Below are 24,493 nucleotides of genomic sequence, written 5' to 3' on the forward strand. Positions count from 1 at the left end.
AATTGAAATGGAGACAACCAAGCTACCAGATGCAGTGTCAAAACAATGCTTATAAGGATGCTCAAGGAACTCAGGGAAAGAATGGATGAACTCGGTGAGAGCTTAAACAGAGAGGTATTAAGCATTAGAAAGGACACAGAAACCATAAAAAAGAGTCCGAAATGAAGAATACAATATCTGAAACGAAGACTACACTGAAAAGACTGAACAGCAGGTTAGATGAAGCAAAGGATCAAATTAGCAATTTAGAGGAAAAGATAACAGAAAACACCTATGGAGAACAGGAAGAAGAAAAAATAATGTTTTAAAAAATGAAGAAAGTCTGGGGGACCTCTGGGACAAGATCAAGCCTAATAACATCTGTATCATATGGGTACCAGAAGGAGAAGAGAGAGAGAGAGCAAAGGATTCAGAAACTATTTGAAGAAATAATGGCTGAAAACCTCCCTAACTTTGGTGAAGGAAAAAGACACACCTGTCCAGGAACACAGAGTCACAAAACAGATGAACCCAAGAGGCCCACACGAAAACAACATGATTAAAATGGCAGATGTTATAGACAAAGATGGAATCTTAAGAGCAGCAAGATAAAAGCTAATAAACAGCTACGAGGGAGTTCCTGTAAGACTGTCAACTGATTTCTCAGCAGAGGCACTTCAAGGCAGAAGGGATTGGCGTTAAAAATTCAAAGTGATGAAAAGAAAGGATCTGCAACCAAGACTACTCAGCAAAGCTATCATTTACAATCGAATATGAAATAAAGAGCTTCCCAGACAAGAAAAAGCTAAAGGAGTTTGTTACCACCAAATCAGTCTCACAATAAACGTTAAAGGCTCTTCTTGAAGAAGGTGAAGGGGCCAGGGAAGGGGAGGAAGAGGAAAGAAGAAGAAAGGAAAAAAGAACAAAGTTATAAAGACTAAAATGGTAATAAATATATACTTATCAATAATCACTTTATTTATTTTTGTTAATCCTTATCCAAGGATATTTTTCATTGATTCTTGATAGAGTGGAAGAGAGGGAGGAGGGGGGGAGAGAGAAAGAAACATTGATGTTAGAGAGACACTTCAATTGGTTGCCTCCTGCATGACTCCCACCAAGGCCAGGGATCAAACTTGCAATCCAGGTATGTGTCCTTGACCGGGAATCCAACCTGTGACCCTTTGGTCTGTGGACAGGGCTCAATAATCACTTTAACTGAAAATGGCTTAAATGCTCCAATCAAAATACATGGGGTAACTGAACCAATAAGATAACAAGACCCATCTATATGCTGTCTACAAGAGCCCAACTTGGAATGAAAGATATGCATGGAATGAAAGTTAAAGGGATGGAAAAAGATATTTCATGCAAATGGAAAAGAAAAAAGAAGGGATAGTAATACTTATATCAGACAAAATAGACTTTAAAACAAAAGCTATAATAAGAGACAAAGAAAGACATTACATAATGAAAAAGAGATCAATCTAACAAGAGGATATAACCCTTGTAAACATTTGTACATCCAACATAGGAGCACCTAAATATATAAAGCAGATCTTGATGGGCATAAAGGGAGAGACTGACAGTAATGCAGTCATAATAGAGGACTTTAACACCCCACTGACCAGATGGATATAATTCATATTTTTAGAGCATTTTAGCCCCAAGCAGCAGAGAAATCATTCACAATTCCGAAATCAATGAAACCAAAAGCTGGTTCTTTGAAAAGATAAACAAGATTGATAAACCTTTAACTAGACTCATCAAGAAACAGAGAGGCCCCACATAAATAAAACCAGAAATGAAAGAGTAGGAGTAACAATTGTCGCTACAGAAATACAAAGAATTATAAGAAAATATCACTAACAACTATGTGCCAAGAAATTGGACAATCTGGAAGAAATGGGTAAATTACTAGAAACACACACTCTTCCAAAACTGAATCAAGAAGAAACAGAAAAGCTGAAGAGATTGATTACAACTAATTAACTTGAAGAAGTAATAAACAAAAACAAAAAATCTCTCAACAAACAAAACACCATGATCAAATGGGACTTACTCCTAGGATTCAAGGTTGGCTTCACAGGCAAATTTTACCAAACATTCCAAGAACAAACTGCAGTCCTGAAATTTCCAAAAAATTCAAGAGGAGGGAAGACTCCAAAACTTATTGTACAAAGCTACCATTGTCCTAATTCCAAAACCAGCTGAAGACACTAGAAAGAAAGAAAATTACAGGGTAATATTCCAGATGAACGTATGCAGAACTCCTCAACAAAATACTAGCAAATTGAATTAAGCAGTACACCAAAAAGATCATACACCATGATCAAATGGGACTTATTCCTAGGATTCAAGGTTGGTACAATATCTAAAAATCAGTTGATGTTATAAACCACACAAACGAAATTAAGGATAAGAATCATGTGATCATATCAATAGATTTAGAAAAAACATTTGACAAAATTCAGCACTCATTTTTTATAAAAACTCTCAGCAATATGGGAATAAAGGGAACATACCTCAACATAATAAAGGCCATATATGACAAACCCACAGCCAACATCATACTCAATGGGGAAACACTAAAAACATTTCCTTTGAGATCAGGAATAAGACAGTGATGTCCACTTTCACCACTCTTATTCAACATAGTACTGGAAGTCCTAGCCACAGCAATCAGACAAGAAGAAGAAATAAAGGCATCCAAATTGGAAAGGAAGAAGTAAGACTGTTATTATTTGCAGGTGAAATGAAACTATGTAGAGAACCCTAGATTCTACCCAAATCTAGAATTCATTAATTAATTTAGTAAAGTGCCAGGATACAAAATTAATATTCAGAAGTTGATTGTATTACACTAGTAATGAATTATCAGAAAGAGAAACTAAGAAAACAGTCCCATTTATATTGCATAAAAAAAGTACCTTGGAATAAATACAACTAATCTATACATTTAGTGCAATTCTTGTCAAAATACCAGGCATACTTCACAGACCTGGAACAAATAATCCAAAAATTTATGTGGAACCACAAAAGACTTTGAATAGCCACAGAAACCGTGAGAAAAACCAATATTGGCATTCCACATTGCCTGATATCAAACTACAAGGCCATAGTAATCAAAACAGCTTGGTAGCCCAGCTAGTGTGGCTCAGTTGGTTAAGTGAAGTCCCATGCACCAAGAGGTCATTTCCTGGTTCAATTCTTGGTCAGGGCACATGCTCAGGTTGCATGCTTGATCCCCATTGTGGGGGCATGTAAGAGGCAGCTGATTGATGTTTCTCTCTCATTGAAGTTTCTGTCCCTGTCTCCCTCTCCCTTCTCTCTCTCTAAAATCAACAAAAACTTATTTAAAAAAAAACACAAAACAACAAATAGCCTGGTACTGGCATAAAAGCAGACATATAAGTCAATGGAACAGAATAGAGAGCTCGTAAATAAATCCATGCCTATATAGTCGATTAATATTTGATAAAAGGAGTCAAGAAAACACAGTGGGCCTGGCCGGTGTGGCTCAGTGGTTGAGCATCGACCCATGCACCAAGGAGTCGCTGGTTCGATTCCTGGTCAGGGCACATGCCCAGGTTGTGGGCCAAATCCCCAGTATGGGGCATGCGGGAGGTGGCTAGTTGATGTTCTCTTTCATCAATGTTTCCATCTCTCTTATCTATTCTCTCTATATATAAAATCAATAAAGAAAAAATTTTAAAAAGAACATACAGTGGGATAAAGACAATATTCAGTAAGTAGTGCTGGAAAAATTGGACAGATACATGCAAAAAAAAAAAAGAAATTAGACCACCTTCTTACATGTATACAAGAAAACATTCAAAATGGATTAAAGACTTAAGTATAAGACTCAAAACCATACAACTCGTAGAAGAGAACATAGGCAATAAAATCTTGGACATTTCTCATATCAATATTTTTTTCTTATATATCACCTCAGGCAAGGGAAACAAACAAAATAGACAAAGGGACTACATCAAACTAAAAAATTTTTGCACAGCAATGGAAACCATCAAATCAACCAAAAGATAGTCTGTGGAATGGGAGATGACAAAGATACATCTGATAAGGGGTTCATATCCAGAATTTATGAAGAACTTAGACACCTTAATACCATGAAAACAATTAAAAAGTGGGCAGAAGACTTGGATACTTCTCCAAGGAAGACATACAGGTGGCCAATAGATACACAAAAAGGTGCTCAATGTCAGTAATCATTAGAGAAAATGCAAGTCAAAATCACGAGATCCCACCTCACACCTGCCAGAATGGCTATCATCAGTAAATCAACAAACCACATGTGTTGGTGAGGTCAATGTGGAGAAAAGGGACCATCGTGCACTGTTGGTGGGAATGCAGATGGTGCAGCCACTATGGAAAGCAGTATGATGTTACCTCAAAAGATTAAAACTGGAACTGCCTTATGACCCATTGATTTTACTTCTCAGAATATATCCAAAGAAACCTGAAAATCTAATTTGAAAAGATAAATGCACCCCTATGTTCATTGCAGTGTTATTTACCATAGCCAAGCCTTGGAAGCAATCTTAGTGCCCATCAATAGATGAGTGAATAAAAAAGCTGTGGTACATATGCAAAATGGAATACTACTTTGCCTTAAAAAAAGAATGAAATCTTATCTTTTGCGACAGCATGGATGGATCTAGAGAGTATTATGGGAAGGGAAATAAGTCAGCAGAGAAAGACAAGTACTATATGATTTCACTTATATGTGGAATCGAATGAACAAAATTAACAAACCAGATATAGACTCAGGTATAGTGAACAGACTGATAGCTGTCAAGAGGGTAGGGAAGTTAGGGGTTTGGGTGAAAAAGGTTAAGGGATTAAGAAGTACAGATTGGTCATTGCCAAATGGTCATGGGTCTGTAGATTACAGCATAGGGAATATAGTCAATAATATTGTGATAACTATGTGTGGTGCCAGGTGAGTACTGGAAACATCAGGGGAACCACTCTGTAGAGTACCTGATTCCCTAACCACTATGCTGTACATCTGGAACTAATATGGAATAATGTTGAATGTAAACTGTAATTGAAAAAAATTTTAATGTGTTTGTAATGAAATTGCCAGCTCTTTGTAGTTTTTTTTTTTTTTAATCCTCACCTGAGGATATTTTTCCATTTTTTGCACAGAGTGGGAGGGAGAGAGCGGAAGAGAGAGAGAGAGGGAAACATCGATGTGAAAGAGACACATCGAGTGGCTGCCACCCGCACGACCAACCAGGGCCGGGGACAAACTGCAACCAAGGTACATGCCCTTAGCGGGAACCGAACCCGGGTCTCTCTGGACCGCAGGCGGATGCTCTAACCGCTGAGCCAAACTGGCCAGGGCTCTTTGTAGTTATTTATAGTGTTATCTTTATGACTTAAGGTGTAAATATATATGACATAGTGCTTTACCAATTACAGAGTGCTTCCATTATACTCTTAAATAATTTGAAATCTGTTCCTGGAGATGAAATTACTCTTATGTCATGGAGCAAACAGACCTTAAATCAGTTTTGAAGTCTTAGAATCTTAGTTTTATTATCTCTTATTTTTGTAGACCTAAATCTTGATGCAATAGATGCAGGAACACTATAGGGATGAGTGTTGTCTATTATGGAGGGAGCAATGTATTTATAAAAAAGGAATTCAGTAGTATCTAGAAAGCATTTATGTAGTATCTAGTACTTCAAGGTTGTATAAAAGAAGTGTTAGACATAATCCTTGACCTTAAGGAGATTGTTTCATCTGTGTGCCTTATCTCTGTATTGCTAAAGATATAATCAGACTCGGTTGGCCTCACTCTTCCAAAATTATACATCGCGTCCTGAATCTTAGCCACTTATTTGTGTCTCGGTTGTCTCAAGATGTGATCTTAGAAGAAACTGTAAGAATCACGGCAGACACATCTTCAGTGTTGGGAGACAGCTCTGTTCCTTACTATTTTTATCATCTTTGTATTCTGACAGTAGCATGTTTGAAATGTGTAAAATTAAGAAAGATAACTCTGTTTTTCAATTAATTTTTTTAGACTAAGAATCTGTCAAAACAGAGTACTCTTTTAGGGTATGAGCCATTTTCAAACACTCGTATTTGTTATCACTTTCTAGCTATAGATTTGCAGTGTTATCGTTTATTTAATAGGTTTTCCTTCACCTTGCAAATATTTCTGTGACTGAGTCATATTGCCACCAGATGGCAGATAGCTCACAAATATGTCCCAAACAAATATGGAGATAAGCTTATTTATAAAATATCATGTAAAACCTTTTGGTGAGGAAGAGCTGAATTGAGACAACATTAACCCTAGAATAAGGTTATTTTTATGGGGAACACTTTATGAAATAAGTGCCTGGGAAATACTGTATAGTGGGTAAAAGCATAGGTTCTGGAGCCAAGATGATGTGACTAAATCCTGGCTCTTTCACTTTCGTGCTGTGCAACCTCTGATTAGCCCCTTAACTTCTCTGTTTCCATTTCAACATCTCTAAAATGAGGATAATAATAGTAAATACTCATAGGTGGTTTGTAAGAATTAAAGAAGTTAATATAAGGAAAGTCCTTAGAACAGTGCCTGGCAGGTAGTAAGAACAGCATAAGTATAGCTGGATTATTATAAGGTATAATTTAGCATCTCTTAGTAATCAGTTTTTATTATCTTGTTATTCCAACTTTAATTTTATTTGAAGGCTTTAATTAGAATATTCCTGCCTCACTTGTTTTGAGATCCAACTTAGAGTCCGTAGTCTGTCTCCTAAGTGAGTCCTTAATTCAAGCTTTTGGAACAAGTCCTTCCAGGGCTTGCTTGTTTCAGCAATGAGCTGTAACAACCTTGGCCAGCCAGGGTCCCTTTTGTACTTGTTTCCACATTAATCAAAGAGAAGGCTGTAATGTGCCTTCGTGGTGCTCTTAATTAATTCTCACAGTCACGGAGTCTCCTCAGCCCTTTCACAGTGCTGAAGGCTGACCATAAAGTTGTCCCGTGGAATATTCTTGTCCTGAGGTTAGTTTTGTTACTTTCCCTTTGATTAATGTGGGAACAAATACAGAGGGAAGTATTAACTGCTCTGCTTAGGAGTGTAATAAATAGCATCCCCTCTTCTCATTAACTTGTATCAGATATCTTGGTACTTAGTTGTAACTTGCAATGGATGTTAAGGGCTCTTCTCTTACCCACAACAAAAGACCTCTCTCATGTTGAAAACTTTTCTGAAATAGCATGTGTCCTTTTCCACAGACTCTTCTAAGTGAACTGGGTTTTTAAACAGAAGATACTTTAGATGGCTTCACAGCACTAACTTAAGTATCTACTTTTGCTGCATACCCCTGCTCCCCTCATTCTGTTACTTTCAGTGGTTAAGTTTTCCCAAGTCAGGCAATATGAGCTGAGGGAGCACTTTAACCCCTACAAGTTTCTGGAGTTGGAGCTGGGGGTGAGTTTGAAGGAAGAAGCCAGTTATTTGGACGATCTCAGTTTAGCAATCTGAACTCTGTGGCCTGTGTCTTTCTTTTCTAGTTCCTAGTCCACATACTGCTGATCATATTCCTTTGTGCGTTGCTTTCAGGTGGAGTTGGCATGAACTTAACAGCAGCAGATACTGTTATTTTTGTTGACAGTGATTTCAATCCTCAGAATGACTTGCAAGCAGCCTCCAGGGCTCACCGAATTGGCCAGAACAAGTAAGAGATTTAAGCATCTGCACTTTGCTAGTTCTGGGTTCCTCGGCAGTTCTGAGTTCAGGAGGAAGGTGAAGAGCACAGTCCCGTGATAGTCTCAGGCTGGAGGCTGAGAGACCGCTAGGTGTTAGCCCAGGCTCGCTGCTGACGACAGGGCACGGTCTCACTCAAGACATGCTCTGTTTGAAAGAGCAAAATCAGGTTGTGAAAGGACTAGAGGGAACCTTCAGAAGTTACTTAACTCATCCTTCCTGAGTTAAGGTCTAATTCAGTTAAAAAATGAATTTATGGTGTTATGGGACTAAGCTAAAAAGATGGGTCTTAACCTTTGACAGAGGATAATTTAATTTTTGTTTAATCCTCAACTGAGGATTTTTTTTCCATTGATTTTTCAGGTAGAGTGGGTGGGAGGGAGGGAGGGAAGGAGAGAGAGAGAGAGAGAAACATCGATATGAGAGAGACACATCAACTGGTGGCCGCTTGCACGACCAGGGCTGGGAAAGTGAACAGCAACTGAGGTATGTGCCCTCGACCGGAATCAAACCCGCGACTCTCTGGTCCGAGGGCCGACGCTCTTCACTGCTCAGCCAAACTGGCCAGGGCGACCAGAGGATGATTTAGATGTACCTGTGGTTTTCTCCTGCCACAGAGAAGGAATCCCAGTTCGGGCCACCTCATCATTCCTTCCTGGACTCTCTTGGGAAGGTTCAGTGAGAACCTTTGTGAGGCCAGATCTCTGACCAATGCGTAGTCCACAGATAACCGTCTCCCTTTCAGCTGTGCCCCAAACATGGCAGTTTGGATTTATTTCCTTGTAGGTGCATCAGCCTTGCATGCTTGCACCCATCTTTGCAGACTCTGATAGCACATTCCTCTCCTTTGACTTCTGTACAGGTCTGTTAAAGTTATCCGGCTGATTGGCAGAGACACTGTGGAAGAAATCGTGTGTAGGAAAGCCGCCACCAAGCTGCAGCTCACCAGCGCAATCATGGAGGGAGGCCATTTTACTCTGGGAGCCCAGAAGTCAGCAGTTGATGCTGACCTCCAGGTATGCTAGGTTGTTCTGCACTTCAGAATATGTCAGGATTTTATAGTCAGTGCTCTCTGTGGGTGAGAAAGTAAATGAACTAGCATTAACTCCCTGGCCAAACTCTACCTCCCATAGTACCTACTGCATGCAGACTGCTATAGGAGCTAGAAATGAATATGATATAAAAGGGCAGCAGAACATAGAATAACGATGTGCTTTGGATCCATCTGACTTGGATTTAAATACAAGCCTTGTCACTTACTGACTCCGAGGCTTTGAGCAGGTATCATAATCTCTTAGATCTACTCTGTTTACTTTTCTGAAAATGAGGATCCCACAAGTTACCTCAGTGGGTTGTTAAGAGAATTCGGTAAAAATAAAGAATTCTACATAATAAATAGTGATTAATTGCATGCTTTCATCCTGACCCCAGACCCTTTGATCAGAGATTTACATTACTTTCTTTATACTCAGAGGAGGGTGAACAAGGTTGGGAATTCAAAATTATGTCATAGGAAGAATGGATAATAGAACTAGAGTTAATTACTTGAAGGGGATTCTGGATCAGAAACATGCAGGCTTGGAAGACTTTAGAGAAAGTCCTCTTCTGGAAGAAGGCTTCAGGTTCCTCTATTGCAGCCCTTGGGTTAAAATTAGAACCTGTATTATGACTGAGGAATGAGGGGCTGGAAGCAGAGAGACCATCTCCTGGGATCCCAGAAAGATCCAGGCCTGAAGGCAGCAGTAAATCTCTGGCAGGGCAGTAGCAGTGGGAGGGTCTGAGTGACAAATGCTGCAAAAGAAGAAACGACAGGCGTCTGTGGTTCAGAGGTGGATAACGAGGGAGACGGAAATTCCAGGATGGACATAAGGTTTTAGGCCTGGATGATGAGGGTAGGAATTAGGAAGACAGAAGGTAGGGCAAAGTTCTAGGAAGATGAAGATAATTTAGGCTTTTCTCTGAGTTTTTAGTAAAAGATAAAATATGAACAAACTAGTGTTAGAGGAAAACTCGGAGACAAGAATTTTATTTGTAAATGTTTGTGAGAGCAACTTTAAAAGGACTAATGTATCAAAATATAACAAGTTTTTATAAGAAAAAAGTTACACAATATTATAAGCAGAGTTACCAGGTTTAGAATTAGTCTGAGCATGGGTTTAAAAATACAGCAGTTTTCTCACATTGTTTTATAAAGGACAGGGCTCACTTTGGTTTTATTAGGGAGTCAGTAACTTATAAGAAAGGCTCAAGGTTTCATTTATTTTGGGACTGGAAGTAGGAAGAGTATTTCTGGGTTTTATGTGTTTACTTGTTTGGTTTTTGTTTTATCTTAAAGTATCAAGTGTGTTTTTTTCTCTTTTCTGCTTTTCCTTTGGTTCCCAACTGATATGTGCATGTTTCACTGTGGTGGTGACAGGGAAAGCTGTATGTTTTCCTTCTCACATTATGTAAGGCAATTACAAATGCAGGGTGAACGCTTGACTGGGTGGGATGTGAAGACTCTTAGATAATAGTTCTTCATAGGAGCTTGACAGTGATGATTTCAGCATTGGGCTTGGTGAAGGGGTAAATGACAGAGCCTGTAGAGTGTTCATGTTCTAGGTGTTGGAGGAGGAAGAGTTGTCAGTAAAACTTTTGAGCTCTCTCCCAGTGCGGGATGAGCTCGGGATTCTGTCAGGGTGTCCCTTGAGGCAGGCTGCTGGGCACATCAGTGTAAATTGTGTAGACATACCTATATGCAGTGGCCAATTCTAGTGTGATCGTAGACCACTGGCTGATTGAGAGGCACTGTCAGACTCTGGCCCAGCTCATGGTTGCTGGAAGGTTACATTTTGGCTCTGACATCTGATTTATCTCTTCCCCTCACCAGACTATACCAGTTTCATCTGGTTGCTAAAAACAAAGGTGACAGCCAGTGCCCTTGTCTCAGAAGAAGGCAGTTTTTGTTTGGAGAGTGTTTTGTTATTGTTGTTTACTTTTGTTTTGTTTTTTTGTAATACAAAAAGAATCCAATAGTAAAAGGAGTGAGTGTGGTGTAGTAATTCTAAGCACTATAGGATTCTGAAGTCCTCAAAGAGATTCATCATCCTGCAAGGAGAACACAGTAGAAACAAAGAGGTAGATGCAGATATAGTGAACGCTTATTGGTGCTAAGTATTGTGTGCTAAGTATTATATAAAGTGCTTCTTTCCAGTTGTTTTTGCAAATATGAATAACAATAGAATGAGGTAGGCACTATCTTTGTTCCCATTTTAAGTAATTTGCCCAAGGATATTCACACTTAGGACTCTAATGCAAGTACTCTCCAATCTCCAAGCACACGCCCTTAATTACTGCAGTATATTGCCTCTCTGAAAACCCTGGAGTCCCTTCATGACTGAGACACATCACAAGTGGAAGTGCAAATACAATGTGAACTGAAGGGAGTGTCCCAGTATGGACCAGTCCTTATCATAAATAGTAGGCTCTCTTTTATTTTTGGTGCCAGTTGCCAAAGCTAGTCTCCTTCTATATGCCAAGGTTAAATATTGGTATAGCCAGGTGTGATCATGCTTAGAGCCAAGATTTTTTCCAAACTATTACAAAATACCCTCAGCTTTCCAAGTGACTCACAAAACAGATCATCTGGAGGTAATTTACCCTGTCTAAAAGGACAAGATATGAATGAGGAGCCAAGATGAGACTCCAGCTTGGTTTAGAGTTGTGGAGTTAGTGCACAGTTGGAAGAGGGATGTTTAAGTTGGGAAAAATGATCTGAACCCTTTGGGGGGTTCCTCCAGCCCTAGGGAATAGGCTGAGGGTACGAGCAAGGAGGGAAGAGAAGCGGCAGAGTGCAGTGCCGGAGGAACAGCCAGGAAGATGAGAAATGGCCTTGAGGCCAGCAGTCGGGGGTTGTGACTGGCCTTTGCGAAGATAGTTTCCATAGAGCACTGTGGTAGGAACCACATTGCCAAAGGATAAAACTCAGTTCATGGCAGACGTTAAGTACCCTGTGTGGTCTTCTCTTTCCAAGTTTGGCAGGAGAGGTGGGAGAATAGGTCTCTGGTATGTGGATATTGAGAATGCCTATGAAAAAGACTCAGTCAGAAGTGCTAAGGTAATGCAAGAAGTTACGTTATTCCTCAGAGATAGAATTGGAGGCTCATAAATTGTTTTTATTATTGAGACTTGTCAAAGTCAACATCTCTGATCATCATTTATCACCTTTCTGTTGACCCATCATCTAACTACTCAATGGCCCTGTCGGTTTCTAGGCCGACCAGGGAAGGAATGTGCCTGGTGTTGCTTAGCAAATCCCTGGTATCCCGATGTTTGTTTTAATGAGAACTGACTGGACTTTGTTTTCTCCATTCAAGTTGGGTGAGATACTCAAGTTCGGTTTGGATAAACTGCTGTCCTCTGAGGGGAGCACTGTGGATGAAGTAGACCTGGAGTCTATCCTGGGAGAAACAAGAGATGGCCAGTGGATCTCGGATGCCTTGCCTACTGCAGAAGAAGGAGGCAGAGAGCAAGGGGAAGGCAGTAAGTAGGGGGTGGCACAAAGGGCACAGCCACCCTAAGCTAGAACACAGGATGAGTCCCATGGAAGTCCTCAGTACTGCTCCCTGGGACGTCCTTTTCCTACCCAGCCGTGTTCTCATCTTGGGCACCCTGTTCAAGGCTTACTTGGTCCAAGACCTCTTTCTGGACTGACTGAACATTGGCTCTTCCCTTATCGCTGAACTTTGAATCCAGTTGATAATACTGATGCTTATGGTACTATCAATTCCAAGGATTTTAATTTGCATTTTTTTCTCCCTTGGTTGCAAACACCTTATTACGTCCTACTGTCCTTACTATGGTGCTCTCCACATAGTGATTCCTTTTCTGAATAGTACAATGATTTGTTTTTAAAATTATAGTTAACACTGATTGAGTAGTCTGTGCTCAATAAAAAGTATGAACTGTGTCATGTGCTTTATGCCTAGTTTTTTCATGTAATCTTCACAATACCCCACAAGGTGTAGGTACCATTAATTTAAATTTCGTAGTGAAGCAATATATATAAATCAGGAGATGATTTGGCTGCTCTCTTAGTTCTTCTGAATTTGGTTAACATTTATTTGTTTCTGTTCTAAATATTTGAATTTCTGGTTCACAGTGTTTTTTTTGTTTTTGTTTTTTTCACATAGTAGTTTTGTAAGGATGTTCTCTGATGTTTATGGTTGTTCTGAAGTGACTTTATTTTTCTGTACCAGTGGGGCAACAGGGAGTCAGTGTACACTGGGGTGAGAGGTTTGAGGTCTTCCTAGGCTTCTTAATTCAAGAGAACCTATTCCACGGATGCAGAGAATCAGAGTATCTTTACTAGGTGGTGCTTCCCTATTTTGGTGGGGAGTAGGGTTGATGTGACTTCTGGTTTTGTGTTCTCTTTTGTTTCTGTAGGACCCTGAGTTTCCATTGCTTCCTTCTTATCCTTTGCCACAAAGCTGCGGGGGCTCGTCTCCCCGTTCTAAGTCATTCCCCCTTCTCCCCCAGAAGCGGTGTCTTCCCAGATTGCTGGCTGCTTATATTTTCTAGTTCCTTCCTTTAAATCCCTTAGTAGCTACTGCTCTGATCTGCCGGGTCTCAGACATGTTATTTTCACATGTGAGGTGCGGCCCTCTTTTAGGGGGAAGGATGTTATCTGTGTCTGGCACTGCTGGAACCCCATGCCCTCTCCTCTTTCCAGGCAGTCTCTCTGCACTGTGCTCTGTCAGCTGCGGGAGCTGGTTCAGCTGGCTTTGAACGTGCATTTCTCTGTTTACCTCGAAATTGAAGTTTGTAGTATTCTTTGACTCTTGGTTTTGCAGTTGACATGGGTGGTTTTTTCTTTTTTGATCTGGACAGTGTTACCAGTCATGAGGAAATTGGAATGCGGGAAGCTGGCACTGTTCTATTAGGACACCTCTCTTTGACTTTTCTTATAGTTTCTGTCTTACATTTTTAATTTACTTTTCAATAATTTTAAAACCTTGAGGGGTACAGAATCACACATTCCATGTTCAATGGCTTTAGCATGTAGGTCGCTTCAGAATTTGGCACGAACCATGCCGTTTGCTGGAGCACGAGTTACTGCTCCCCAGATGACTCTGCTTTTGTTCCGTTTGCCCAGAGCAGTCACTGTGTTGTTCTTTGTTTCGTACACATAAGCACATCTCTTGCCCAGATAGAATCCGTTTTGTCTCCAGCATAAACACTCACTTTTAAAAAGGGCTGTGTGCTCCCTCTGATTTCAGAGACCCTGCTTATAGCCAACAAAAATGGCCTTGGGCCATAGCCTTCCAGACATATCATCGCTTTAGAAGTCCTGCTCCCAGTAGGCCTCCACAGGCTCCAAGATGGAAAGAGTCTTTTACCTTTTAAATATCAGTGTCCCGTTTTTATTCTTCAAGTACTCTTTTGTTCTCTTTTCTGATTGTTTTAATTGTGTCCTGTTTTGTTTCAGGGAGGTAATATCCTCTCTCAGGACATTTATTATAATAAGTATCCTCCCTGGAATACTTTTGAAAAGCTGTATCTTTTTAAAAAGTATTCTTCTGCCCCCTGCTTTGTCTCTCTTTCCTCCAGTTACTGCTGCTGCTGGCTTTTTCAAAATTTGTTTTGGAATCATATGTTCTTGTTGGTAGTTTTCTTGAAATATCTGGTGTACTCTGGCTATCTGATCATCTGTGCTGGTGAAACGCCACAGCTGATAGGCAGCTCTGACATGAACAGGTGTATGGGCTCTTGGTCCTTTTCCAGCCTTGCTGGCTGGTGAGCAGGGCGTTTACATTGAAGGGGCCTTCCCACATGTCTGTATGTGAAGTCCTTTCACTGGGCAACTCAGTTTCTCCAGAGATGAATCCTTTAAAAAACCTTTCTTGCAAGAGGTGGGGTCGGGGTTGGAATAAACCTATATTTGCTCAAATTGAAGAGAAGTGTGAGTCAGGGGTTCATGGTATTGCCATTATTTGGGGTGCAGAATTTCTCTGTTCCCCTGCCCTGTGATACCTTGCCTTTGTAATCAGTCTCAAGCTTTTACAGGATTGAAAGGGACTGTTCTCACAATCACCTTGACTAGGCATCTGTGTTTTGTTTCCACTGTTCTTAATCTGGTCCCATCCCGCCAGCCACCTTACATTTTCCAGGGAGTTTTCGAACTTTCCATTCTGTTGCCTCACGTATCTTTTAAAAACCCCTGAACTGTCATTAGTGGTTTTAGGTGGGAGAAGAAGTAGATGCATGTGGTCCTCTTTTTAGGTTATATTTTGATTTCCTCAATTTCAGCTTATTTTTCTAGTATTTACTAGAACAAAAATAAAACTTCACTGTTTTTCAGAAAGATAATTCTATTTTTCAGACAGTCCAGCTGCCAAAAAACAATTATTTTTTCCAGGCAGTCCAGTATGTTTGTTAGTTGAGAATTGCGTGCAATGTGAAGCTACATGTGTTGATCATATTTGACACTTCTCAGCTCTTTATTTTCCCCCACATGTTGATAGAGCACCTCATTGAAAGCCCACTGCTGATTCAATTAGCAAATGCCAAATAGAATTACAGCTGGTTGTATTTGGGTACAAGTGTGGATCAATTGATCTCTTGAGAATAATTATTTTGCTTTCATACTCTCTAGAGAAAACATACTTATGGCTGATTTCATAATGCTGTGAAAATACATTCTTTGGTAACACATGCTATTAAATACACTTCCGTTTAGAATCATTATCTCACATCTCTGTGGTTGCTAGTCTTGTCATGAGTTTCCTTCATCAGTGATTCATAATCTTGGCAGATCACCCGAGCTCTTTGAGCCTTTGTGTTCCCATTTGTAAAATGGTGCTGTTAATGCCTGCTTCTCTCTTTTGTTTTTTTAAATATTGTATTTATTTATTTATTTTTGTTAATCCTCACCCGAGGATATTTTTCCATTGATTTTTTGAAAGAGTGGAAGGGAGGGAGAGAGAGAGATCTCTCTCACATTGATTGGTTGTCTCCCGCATGACCCCGATCAGGGCTGGGGATTGAACCTGCAAGCCAAGTGTGTGCCTTTGACAGGAATCAAACCCGTGATCCTTTGGTCCACAGGCCGACGCTCTAACCACTGAGCAAAACAGGCCAGGGCTATGCTTCTCTCTTTTAAACAGTTGCATAAATCTAATGTGATATGATGTGCAAGTGCTCTGATAGCATAAAATGCTATTCAAGGTGACACTGTTGTTATTGTTACTCCTGGCCTGTCATCTCTCTCTCCTTCTAAAGACACAGTAAGATACTGAGAAGAGCATGCTGGCCCTAGAGCCAGGAAACTCTTCTTTATTCCTTAAGAACTAGGGAGTCCCTTAATCCCTGTCTGAGTCTCAGTTTTCCCTTTCTTAAGTGGGGTTAATTATACCTGGTTTGTGGTGAGGCCCATGAAAATGCTTCATGAGATATGGAAAGACTATTATAAATGTAAGGGATTATATTTATGATTCCTTATTTTTCTCATCGATTTGCCACTTGACTTTTTTAATATTACAGAACAGGGGAGAAAGAGTTGAGTATTAAAAGTGTGTTTAGCCTGGCCGGTTCAGTGGTTGAGCATCGACCCATGCACCAAGAGGTTGCCAGTTCGATTCCTGGTCAGGACACATGCCCAGGTTGTGGGCGCACTCCCCAGTAGGGGGCATGCAGGAGGCAGCCAGTCGATGTTTCTATCTCTCTCTCCCTCTCCCTTCCTTTCTCTCTAAAATCAATAAAGGAAAAACATTTTTTAAAATAAAAAGAAAAAGAAAAGTTTTTTCCGAAGATGTTCTTAGTTATCTTAATGTCAGGAGACATGCGCTGAGGAATAGTGTGGCATGAATGAGTGATGAGTGATTCAAGACTCAACAGGATGGAGGTATCTAACAGAGACTCACAGATCATCTAGAGATGGTCTAAAGGGCTTTAGCTGTGTTCTCTCCTTTGAAAAGTAAATGTGTACGATCTTCATTTGGATTCCAAACCCATCGATGTCAGTGGGATCTGAAATGCAGCACCTTCAACACAAACTAGTCTTAGCCCATTTAGAATACAGGCTTTTCTGCCCAGCTGGTGGGACTCACTGGTTGAGCATCAACCCGTGCACCAGGAGGTCGCCGGTTCAATTCCCAGTCAGGGCACATACCCAGTGGGGAGGCATGCAGGAGGCAGGCAATCGATGTTCTCTTTCATCGATGTTTCTGTCACCGTCTCTTCTTCTCTCTCTAAAATCAATAAAAAAAAAAAATTAGAATACAGGCTGTTCTTTTGTTCATCCTGGTTATTGCTCTGAATAGAACTAACCCATTTTTCTTTAGTACCTAACATTTTTCTTTTTATGTTTTATGTTCTTAGAAAATCATATGTACTTATTTGAAGGGAAAGACTATTCTAAGGAGCCCAGTAAAGAAGACAGAAAATCATTTGAGCAGCTGGTGAATCTTCAGAAAACCCTTTTGGAGAAAACTGGTCAAGAGGGCCGGTTACTCCGAAATAAAGGCAGTGTAAGAACTATTAATTTATGTAAAAGAATAAATTCCTCCAAATTCTCATTCTAAGAGAATAAAGAGTGATGCTGGGTGTGATTTATTAAGAAATAAAATATAAGTATTTGTTGAAACGTAAGTGTAATTACCTCGACCAGTGTGTGGAGAGGTCTCCCCTAAACGTCTGCTTTTCTCCAGTCTTCAAGGCTTCAGTCTTTCTTTCGGTCAAGATGAGTGATACGCCAGACTTGTCTGAAGTGAAGTTTGACAGGTCAAAACTGAAAAAACTAATACCAAAGAAAAAAATATTCTCCCCTCAAGTGAAATTATCCAGCAGGAGAAAGAGTGTGTTCAAATATTGTAAAACGAGGATCTCCCAAGAACAAATTTCAACATTGCATTGGGGCTCGCTTTTTGTAAACCTTTGTGTTATAGAGATTTTAGGCATCTTTTGATGTCTTCTCACTCATACCGCCTGGCTAAGAGGTCAGGGGTATCCAGTGTTCCCTCACCTACATTTTTAAACTTTGTCCATTGGTGCATAAATTCCAGCTGGCAGATGCTGTCGATAATCTCGCTGTTGGTGACCTTTCCATGTGTAGTCTTTGCCCCGCCCGTAGGATAAGCCACTTGTAACCTTCTATGATGGATGCCTCCATTGCTCCGTAATCTTCGTGAAGTGACAGGCTTTTGCAGCTTCTCACAGTTTATTTTCATTTCTAATGTAGCAATAACATATAATCACTAAAAACAAGAAATATAAGTATAATTAACTGTACTGTAGTATAAAAACTGTAAAAAGTTTGCATAAAAAACATTAGGAAGGAGAATGTATTTTGCCATTTAAAGCAAGTGAGAGCAGCCCTGTCCATGTAAACCACCCCTGGGATCACTGTATTACAGCAGAATACATACCTGCTCTTGACAGTCGTGACCCCATGTCGTTAAGAGAGGAGAGCAACCAAACAATATCTCTAATGTCCACAGTTTGGCACTTAGTATGTGCTCATTGAATGCTAGCTATCATTATCATGATGTTGAAATATTCTGTTTAAGAAAGGAATATAATACATTGCAGGAAGATTTCCACTAAAAAATGGTTAAACCTAAAATGGCATCCTGCAAGGTATGCTTTCAATTTTTTTTTTTTTTTTTTTATCCTCACCTGAGGACGTTTTTCTATTTTTTGTTCAGGCAGAGTGGGAGGGGGAGAGAGGAAGAGAGAGAGAAACATCGATGTGAAAGCGACACATCGAGTGGCTGCCACCCACACGACCAACCAGGGCCGGGGACAAACTGCAACCGAGGTACGTGCCCCTAGCGGGAACCGAACCCGGGTCTCTCGGGACCGCAGGCCGACGCTCTAACCGCTGAGCCAAACCGGCCAGGGCTGCTTTCAATTTTTAAAAAGTTATTTTTCTGAAGTGCCTTATTCCTAATGAAAGTAATCCAAATGATGTACTGCTGTACCAACCATGCCAGTGCTTCGGTTGAGTTTAGAGCACAGGGCCCTGGTTGCCATGCCAGTGAGAGGTGTGAGGGAAGTGTGGATCGAAGTGTCTTCCCACCACACGAGGGGGCATGGAGACGCAGGGTTTTGTGAAAGGGTAAGCACGTTGCTTCATACAGAGTGTGTTCTGGGGATGAATGAAATTCATGAAGGAACAGGTAGCCCCCAACCTTCTTGATTATAGATCTTGTTCTTCCTACAGGTTCTCATCCCAGGCCTTGTAGAGGGGTCTGCCAAGAGGAAGCGGATTCTAAGTCCAGAAGAGCTGGAAGACAGAAGGAAGAAAAGGCAGGAAGCAGCAGCCAAGAGAAAGAGACTAATGGAGGAGAAGAAGAGGAAAAAGGAAGAAGTGGAACATAAGAAGAAGTAAGTGTATATTATTTGACTGTATTATTAATAAAGCTGAGGGTCACGATTGGTAAAGGAATCACTATTGTATAGTGAGTCCACAGTTGAACATCATGTTTTAAAAAAAAATTTACTGATTGATTTTAGAGAGAGAAACATCAATTTGTTGTTCCACTTATCTATGCATTCACTAGTTGATTCTTTTTTTTTAAAATTTTTTTTGTTACAGATGTTTCTCCTTTTCCCCCCATTGACACCCTCCTCCCGATCCCCTGACTCCCCGTCCCCAGCATTGTTGTCTATGTCCATTGGTTATGCATGCATGCATATAAGTTCTGTGCACTGGTTGATTCTTGTATGTGCCCTGACTAGGGATTGAACCCGCAACCTTGGCATATCGGGACGACACTCTAATCAACTGAGCTACCCAGCCAGGGTTTGAACATTGCTTTAAAATTGCAGAAAACTTCTATAAAGCTGGTAGCTCCTATTGGTAACAGGATATATATATATTTTTTTTTATCCTCACCCGAGGATATTTTTCCATTTTTTGTACAGATAGAGTGGGAGGGAGAGAGAGGAAGGGAGAGAGAGACAGAAACATCGACGTGAAAGGAACACATCGAGTGGCTGCCACCCGCACGACCAACCAGGGCCGGGGACAAACTGCAACCGAGGTACATGCCCTTAGCGGGAACCGAACTCGGGTCTCTCAGGACCGCAGGCCGACGCTCTAACCGCTGAGCCAAACCGGCCAGGGCGGTAACAGGATATTTTTTAAAGACTAAACTTTAACCTAAACATTTTCCTTACGTGAAAAGTCCTGAGTGCTTAAGGCAGAGAAAATACATTCAATTGAGGCAAGAAAATTTAAGATTTTATTGTAGCTAACAAAAAGTAGTTTACTCACAGTCCCTTTTAGTCAGTTTCTTAAGAGTAAGGACATCTGGTGGCTGCTTATTATTGAGGTATAGTCAGGAGGCAGTTAAGCTAATCGGTAAGCCTTCTTGTTTATATACAAACAGGCAGAAACTTAGTTGGGGTGAATTTCTAATTGCATTTCCACTTGGCACTCAGTGTTTGTGAATGGCAGCACAAAATGTGCTCCAAGGGAAATCATGATTCTCCTGGTTAAATTCCTTTTCTCTCTGGCCTGTTGAAGGATGGCCTGGTGGGAGGCCAACAATTACCAGTCCTTCTGTCTGCCTTCTGAGGAGAGTGAACCAGAGGACCTAGAGGACGGGGAAGAGGAGAGCTTAGCCCAACTGGATTACAGAGATTCAGACTCGACCTCCATCAAGTATGTTAGTGGTGATGTCACCCACCCGCAGGCTGGCGCAGAGGATGCTGTGATCGTGCACTGCATAGGTAGGAGAAATGGTCTGGGCCCAGGGTGGGGGCCTCAGTCTTTATGGTGCCAAGAACTGGGGAGGATGAAGCAGAACCCTGACCTAGGGGTGATTGATGGGCCCAGTGCAGCCTTGTGTGGTCAAAAAGAGTGTGAATTTTAGAATCAAGAGACTTGGATTGGACTCTTGTCTCTCATTTACCTAGTTGAGTAACCCAACCTTCCTGGGCCTTAACTTCCTTATTCGTATAATGGGATAATTTCTACATTATTCCCTTCGCAAGGCTTTTAAGAGAGTAAAAGGAGGCAACATCTGTACGACAAATGAATTCTTTGAGAAAAAGCCGAGTACCAAGCATGTTTCCCCCTCACGACCTTTGCACTTTTTATTTTTTACTTCCTCTGTCTGGAACCCTCTTTCCTCAGATAGCCATCATCAAGCATCGTTCAAATGTCTGTCTGTCAGAAAGATCTCCCCTGATTGTCTCATATAGAACAGAGCCATCCTCACCCCTCCATTTTTCTCTGTCCCCTTGCCTACCTGTTCTACCTGATGGCACATACCACCATCTGACATACTATGTATTTGACTGTTTCGTCGCACTAGAAAATAAGCTTCATGGAAGCAGGGTTTTTTGTTGTCCACTGCTATAATCGTAGTGCTTGGAACAATGTCCGACACGTAACATGCTAACAAATATTTGTAGTTTGAATGAATGACTCTAAATACAGGTACTAACCAGCTTGAATAAGTCATTTAACCTTTCCTCTCCCTTACCTGTAAAGTGGGAGTCATCTGTTGTAGGGCTAGTGCTTCAGTTGTCTTTGTTATGTTACATCTTCTCTCCATCCTTCCTCAGTCATCTCCCAGGCATTACAGAAGTACTGCAGAAATTTTGCTTTTTCAGAACACTAATTTTTTCGATGCTTACCTGTTATGGCCAGGTATACTACAGAAAATCTAAATATATTTGAGAGGTCCAAACTATGATATTCATAGGAGATTAGATTTATTTTTCAAAAGAAAAAACTTTCCTCTACAAATCTTTTTGGTCTACCTTTGTTTTTTTAAGTTGTGGAGTGGACTTTGCCTCCTATAGAAGAAATGTTTCTCTTTTTTTTCTATCAGATGACTCTGGCTGCTGGGGCAGAGGTGGTTTATTCACAGCTCTGGAGAAACGATCCACTGAGCCAAGAAGAATATATGAGCTAGCTGGGAAAATGAAAGGTAAGGACACAGCAGAGAGAAGGGTTGGGGATGGAATAAGAGAGGACACTGAGGACAGGTATCATGTGGGTTTAGAAAGCAATATATAAGGAGTTGGAAGAGCTGCTTGGAGTCTGAATTCTGTCGTCAGTTAGCTCGCTGTAATGTGACTGTGAGGCCGATCTTGCCTTCCCTGTGCCTGTTTTCTCATTTGTAACTTGTAAATAATACTTATTCTACCTAACTCATGGGGCTGTAATGAAGATAATAAATGTGCAAGTGTTTTGATAAATGTTGATCCCTACATGCACATTAAAGTTTAGGATTTCATTGCTTACTCAGCTTACCCCATCTTTGTAAGGGAATCTCTCATGAAAATGTGAGAGCCTGTGGGAGAGAAATCAGACACACTATAAAATGCTAACAAGAGCTGGTGCTGAAGGGAAGTAGGTTGTATTGTTAAGGTAGCACAAACGAGGGTCAAGCTTTTTGGTGCTAGGGGGACTTGGAAGTCTGAATAGTTTTCTCCCTTGGCATAGAGAAAGGGTAAGGGCACCTTCTTTTATGAACAAAATCACAATGTAGCAAAAGGAATAAAATTATTATTGTGATTATTTCCCAGGGAACTTGAGAGGCTAAAGGATCTTGTCCAATAGAGAAGGGCCCTTCACATTTCTCAGAGATTGATTTTTCCTAATTCTTCTGCTCAGTTCTCTAGGATGGAAAGTGATTAAGTACTTAGAGTAAATAGAATACTCTTTCTACGAAAAGAAATTACTGGAAGAGGGCTTTTAATGTGTGTTGAAATAATTAACCTAGATCTAGATATTGACTGGGCAGTTGGAAAAGCAAAGAATCCAGGAGAGATCAGAGCTAGTGGTGCAGACTGAGGAGTCCCTGTTTGGATCTTTGTTTGAAACCAAGAGGGAGCTGTGATGGATATAGGACAGAAGGCATTTCCTAACAGCCTAAAATGCATGGTTCTTTATAAGAAGTTTTATGTAAACCCCATGGTAACCACAAAGCAGAAACCTAGAACAGGTCCAGAAGAGACAAAGGGGAAAGCATACCACCATAGAAAACAATCAATTTAGAAAGCAGGCAGAAGCAGAGGTAAAAGAAGAAACAATGAAAGTACAAAACAACTAGAAAACAGCTATCAGGGTGGCATTAGTAAGTTCTTTTTACATGTCAGTAATTACTCTAACTGTAAATAGATTGAATTCATTAACCAAAAGGCACAGAATGGCTGGATGGACTTAAAAAAAAAAAAGATCTAACTATATGCTTCCTACAGGAGACCCATCTGAGCCTTACGCACAGACTTGCAGTGAAGGGATGGAAAAACATTCCATCTAAGTGGAAACCCCAAAAAGAGGAGCTAGCTCTACATCAGACAAAATAGTCTTTAAGCCAAAAATGGTAATAAGAGATAAGGAAGGCCATTATATAAGATAAAGGGATTAATTCATCAAGAAAATACAGCAGTTGTAAATATATGTGTACCCAACATTGGCACACCTAAGTGTATTAAGCAACTATTTAGGACGAAATAGACAACAATTCAGTAATAGCAGAGGACTTCAACATCCCATTTTCAGCCATGGATGTACTCTTTCTAGACAAAAATATCAACAAGGAAATGGGCTTAAACCAAACATTAGACCAAATAGACCTAATAGACATCTATAGAACATTCCATCCAAGAGCAGCAGAATATACTTACTTGTCAAGTGCACATGGAACATTTCCCAGGATAGATCATATGACAGGACACAAAACAAGTCTTAGCAAAATAAAAAAATTAAAATCATACCAAGTATCTTTCCCAACTACAATGATATGAAACTAGAAATCAACAACATGAGAGTTGGAAAATCATGTGGAAACTAAGCAACACACTTCTGAACAGCTAATGGACCAAAGAAGAAATCAAAAGGAAAACCAAAGAATATCTCGAAAAAGTGAAACCTATGTGATGCTGAAAAAGCAGTTCTGAGAGGGACGTTTATAGTGATAAATGAATATATTAAAAAATTAGATCACAGATAACCTAATGTTACACCTCAAGGATCTAGAAAAGTAAAACAAATTAAGCCCAAAGTCAGCAGAAGGAAGGAAATAACAAAAGTTAGAATGGAAGTAAATTAGAGACCAGAAAAAAAAAACGGAAAAATCAACAAAACAATTTTTCTTTTCAAAAAGATAAATAAAATTGACAAACTTTAGTGAGACTAAAAAATAAAGAAGACTCAAGTCAGAAATAAAAGAGGAGAAATTATAACTGAACCTACAGAAATACAAACAATCATAAGAGACTATTATGAACAATTATGTGCCATCAATTTAGATAACCCTTAGTGGATGAGTTTGTAGAATCTCTTCAATAAGTGGCGTTGGGAAAATTGGACAGATAGAATGACATTAGACTACTTTCTTATACCATACAAAAATAAACTCAAAATGTATTAAAAACTTAAATGTAAGACCTGAAACCATAAAACTCCTAGAAGAAAACATAGGCGGTAAACTCTGTGATATTGCTTTTAGCAACATCTTTTTGTTTTGTTTTGTTGTTTTTTTTTATCCTCACCCGAGGACATTTTTCCATTTTTTGTTCAGGTAGAGTGGGAGGGAGAGAGAGGAACAGAGAGAGAGGGAAACATCGATGCGAAAGGAACACATCGAGTGGCTGCCACCCGCACGACCAACCAGGGCCGGGGACAAACTGCAACCGAGGTACGTGCCCTTAGCGGGAACCGAACCCGGGTCTCTCCAGACCGCAGGCCGACGCTCTAACCGCTGAGCCAAACCGGCCAGGGCAGCAACATCTTTTTGGATATGTCTTCTTGGCAAGGGAAAGAAAAGGAAAAAATAAAC

The 24,493-nt window shown here is 40.3% G+C and overlaps 1 protein-coding gene and 1 pseudogene across 7 annotated transcripts in view; both read left to right on the forward strand.

Annotated features, from left to right (window-relative positions):
• The window catches only part of CHD1L (chromodomain helicase DNA binding protein 1 like), a 71,924-nt gene that overhangs the window by 36,820 nt on the left and 10,611 nt on the right, over positions 1–24,493 (forward strand). For all 7 annotated transcript variants that reach the window (XM_036272039.1, XM_036272042.1, XM_036272044.1 and 4 more), the window contains 7 exons: positions 7,569–7,683; positions 8,575–8,728; positions 12,068–12,233; positions 17,070–17,218; positions 18,913–19,076; positions 20,221–20,426; positions 21,536–21,634. In XM_036272039.1, coding sequence (XP_036127932.1) covers positions 7,569–7,683; positions 8,575–8,728; positions 12,068–12,233; positions 17,070–17,218; positions 18,913–19,076; positions 20,221–20,426; positions 21,536–21,634 — 1,053 coding nt within the window. The remainder of the gene's footprint in view (positions 1–7,568; positions 7,684–8,574; positions 8,729–12,067; positions 12,234–17,069; positions 17,219–18,912; positions 19,077–20,220; positions 20,427–21,535; positions 21,635–24,493) is intronic.
• Positions 17,431–17,825, forward strand: LOC118637594 (annotated as a pseudogene).

Source organism: Molossus molossus, unplaced genomic scaffold (genome assembly GCF_014108415.1).
Source record: "Molossus molossus isolate mMolMol1 unplaced genomic scaffold, mMolMol1.p scaffold_m16_p_20, whole genome shotgun sequence".
Lineage (NCBI taxonomy): Eukaryota > Metazoa > Chordata > Mammalia > Chiroptera > Molossidae > Molossus > Molossus molossus.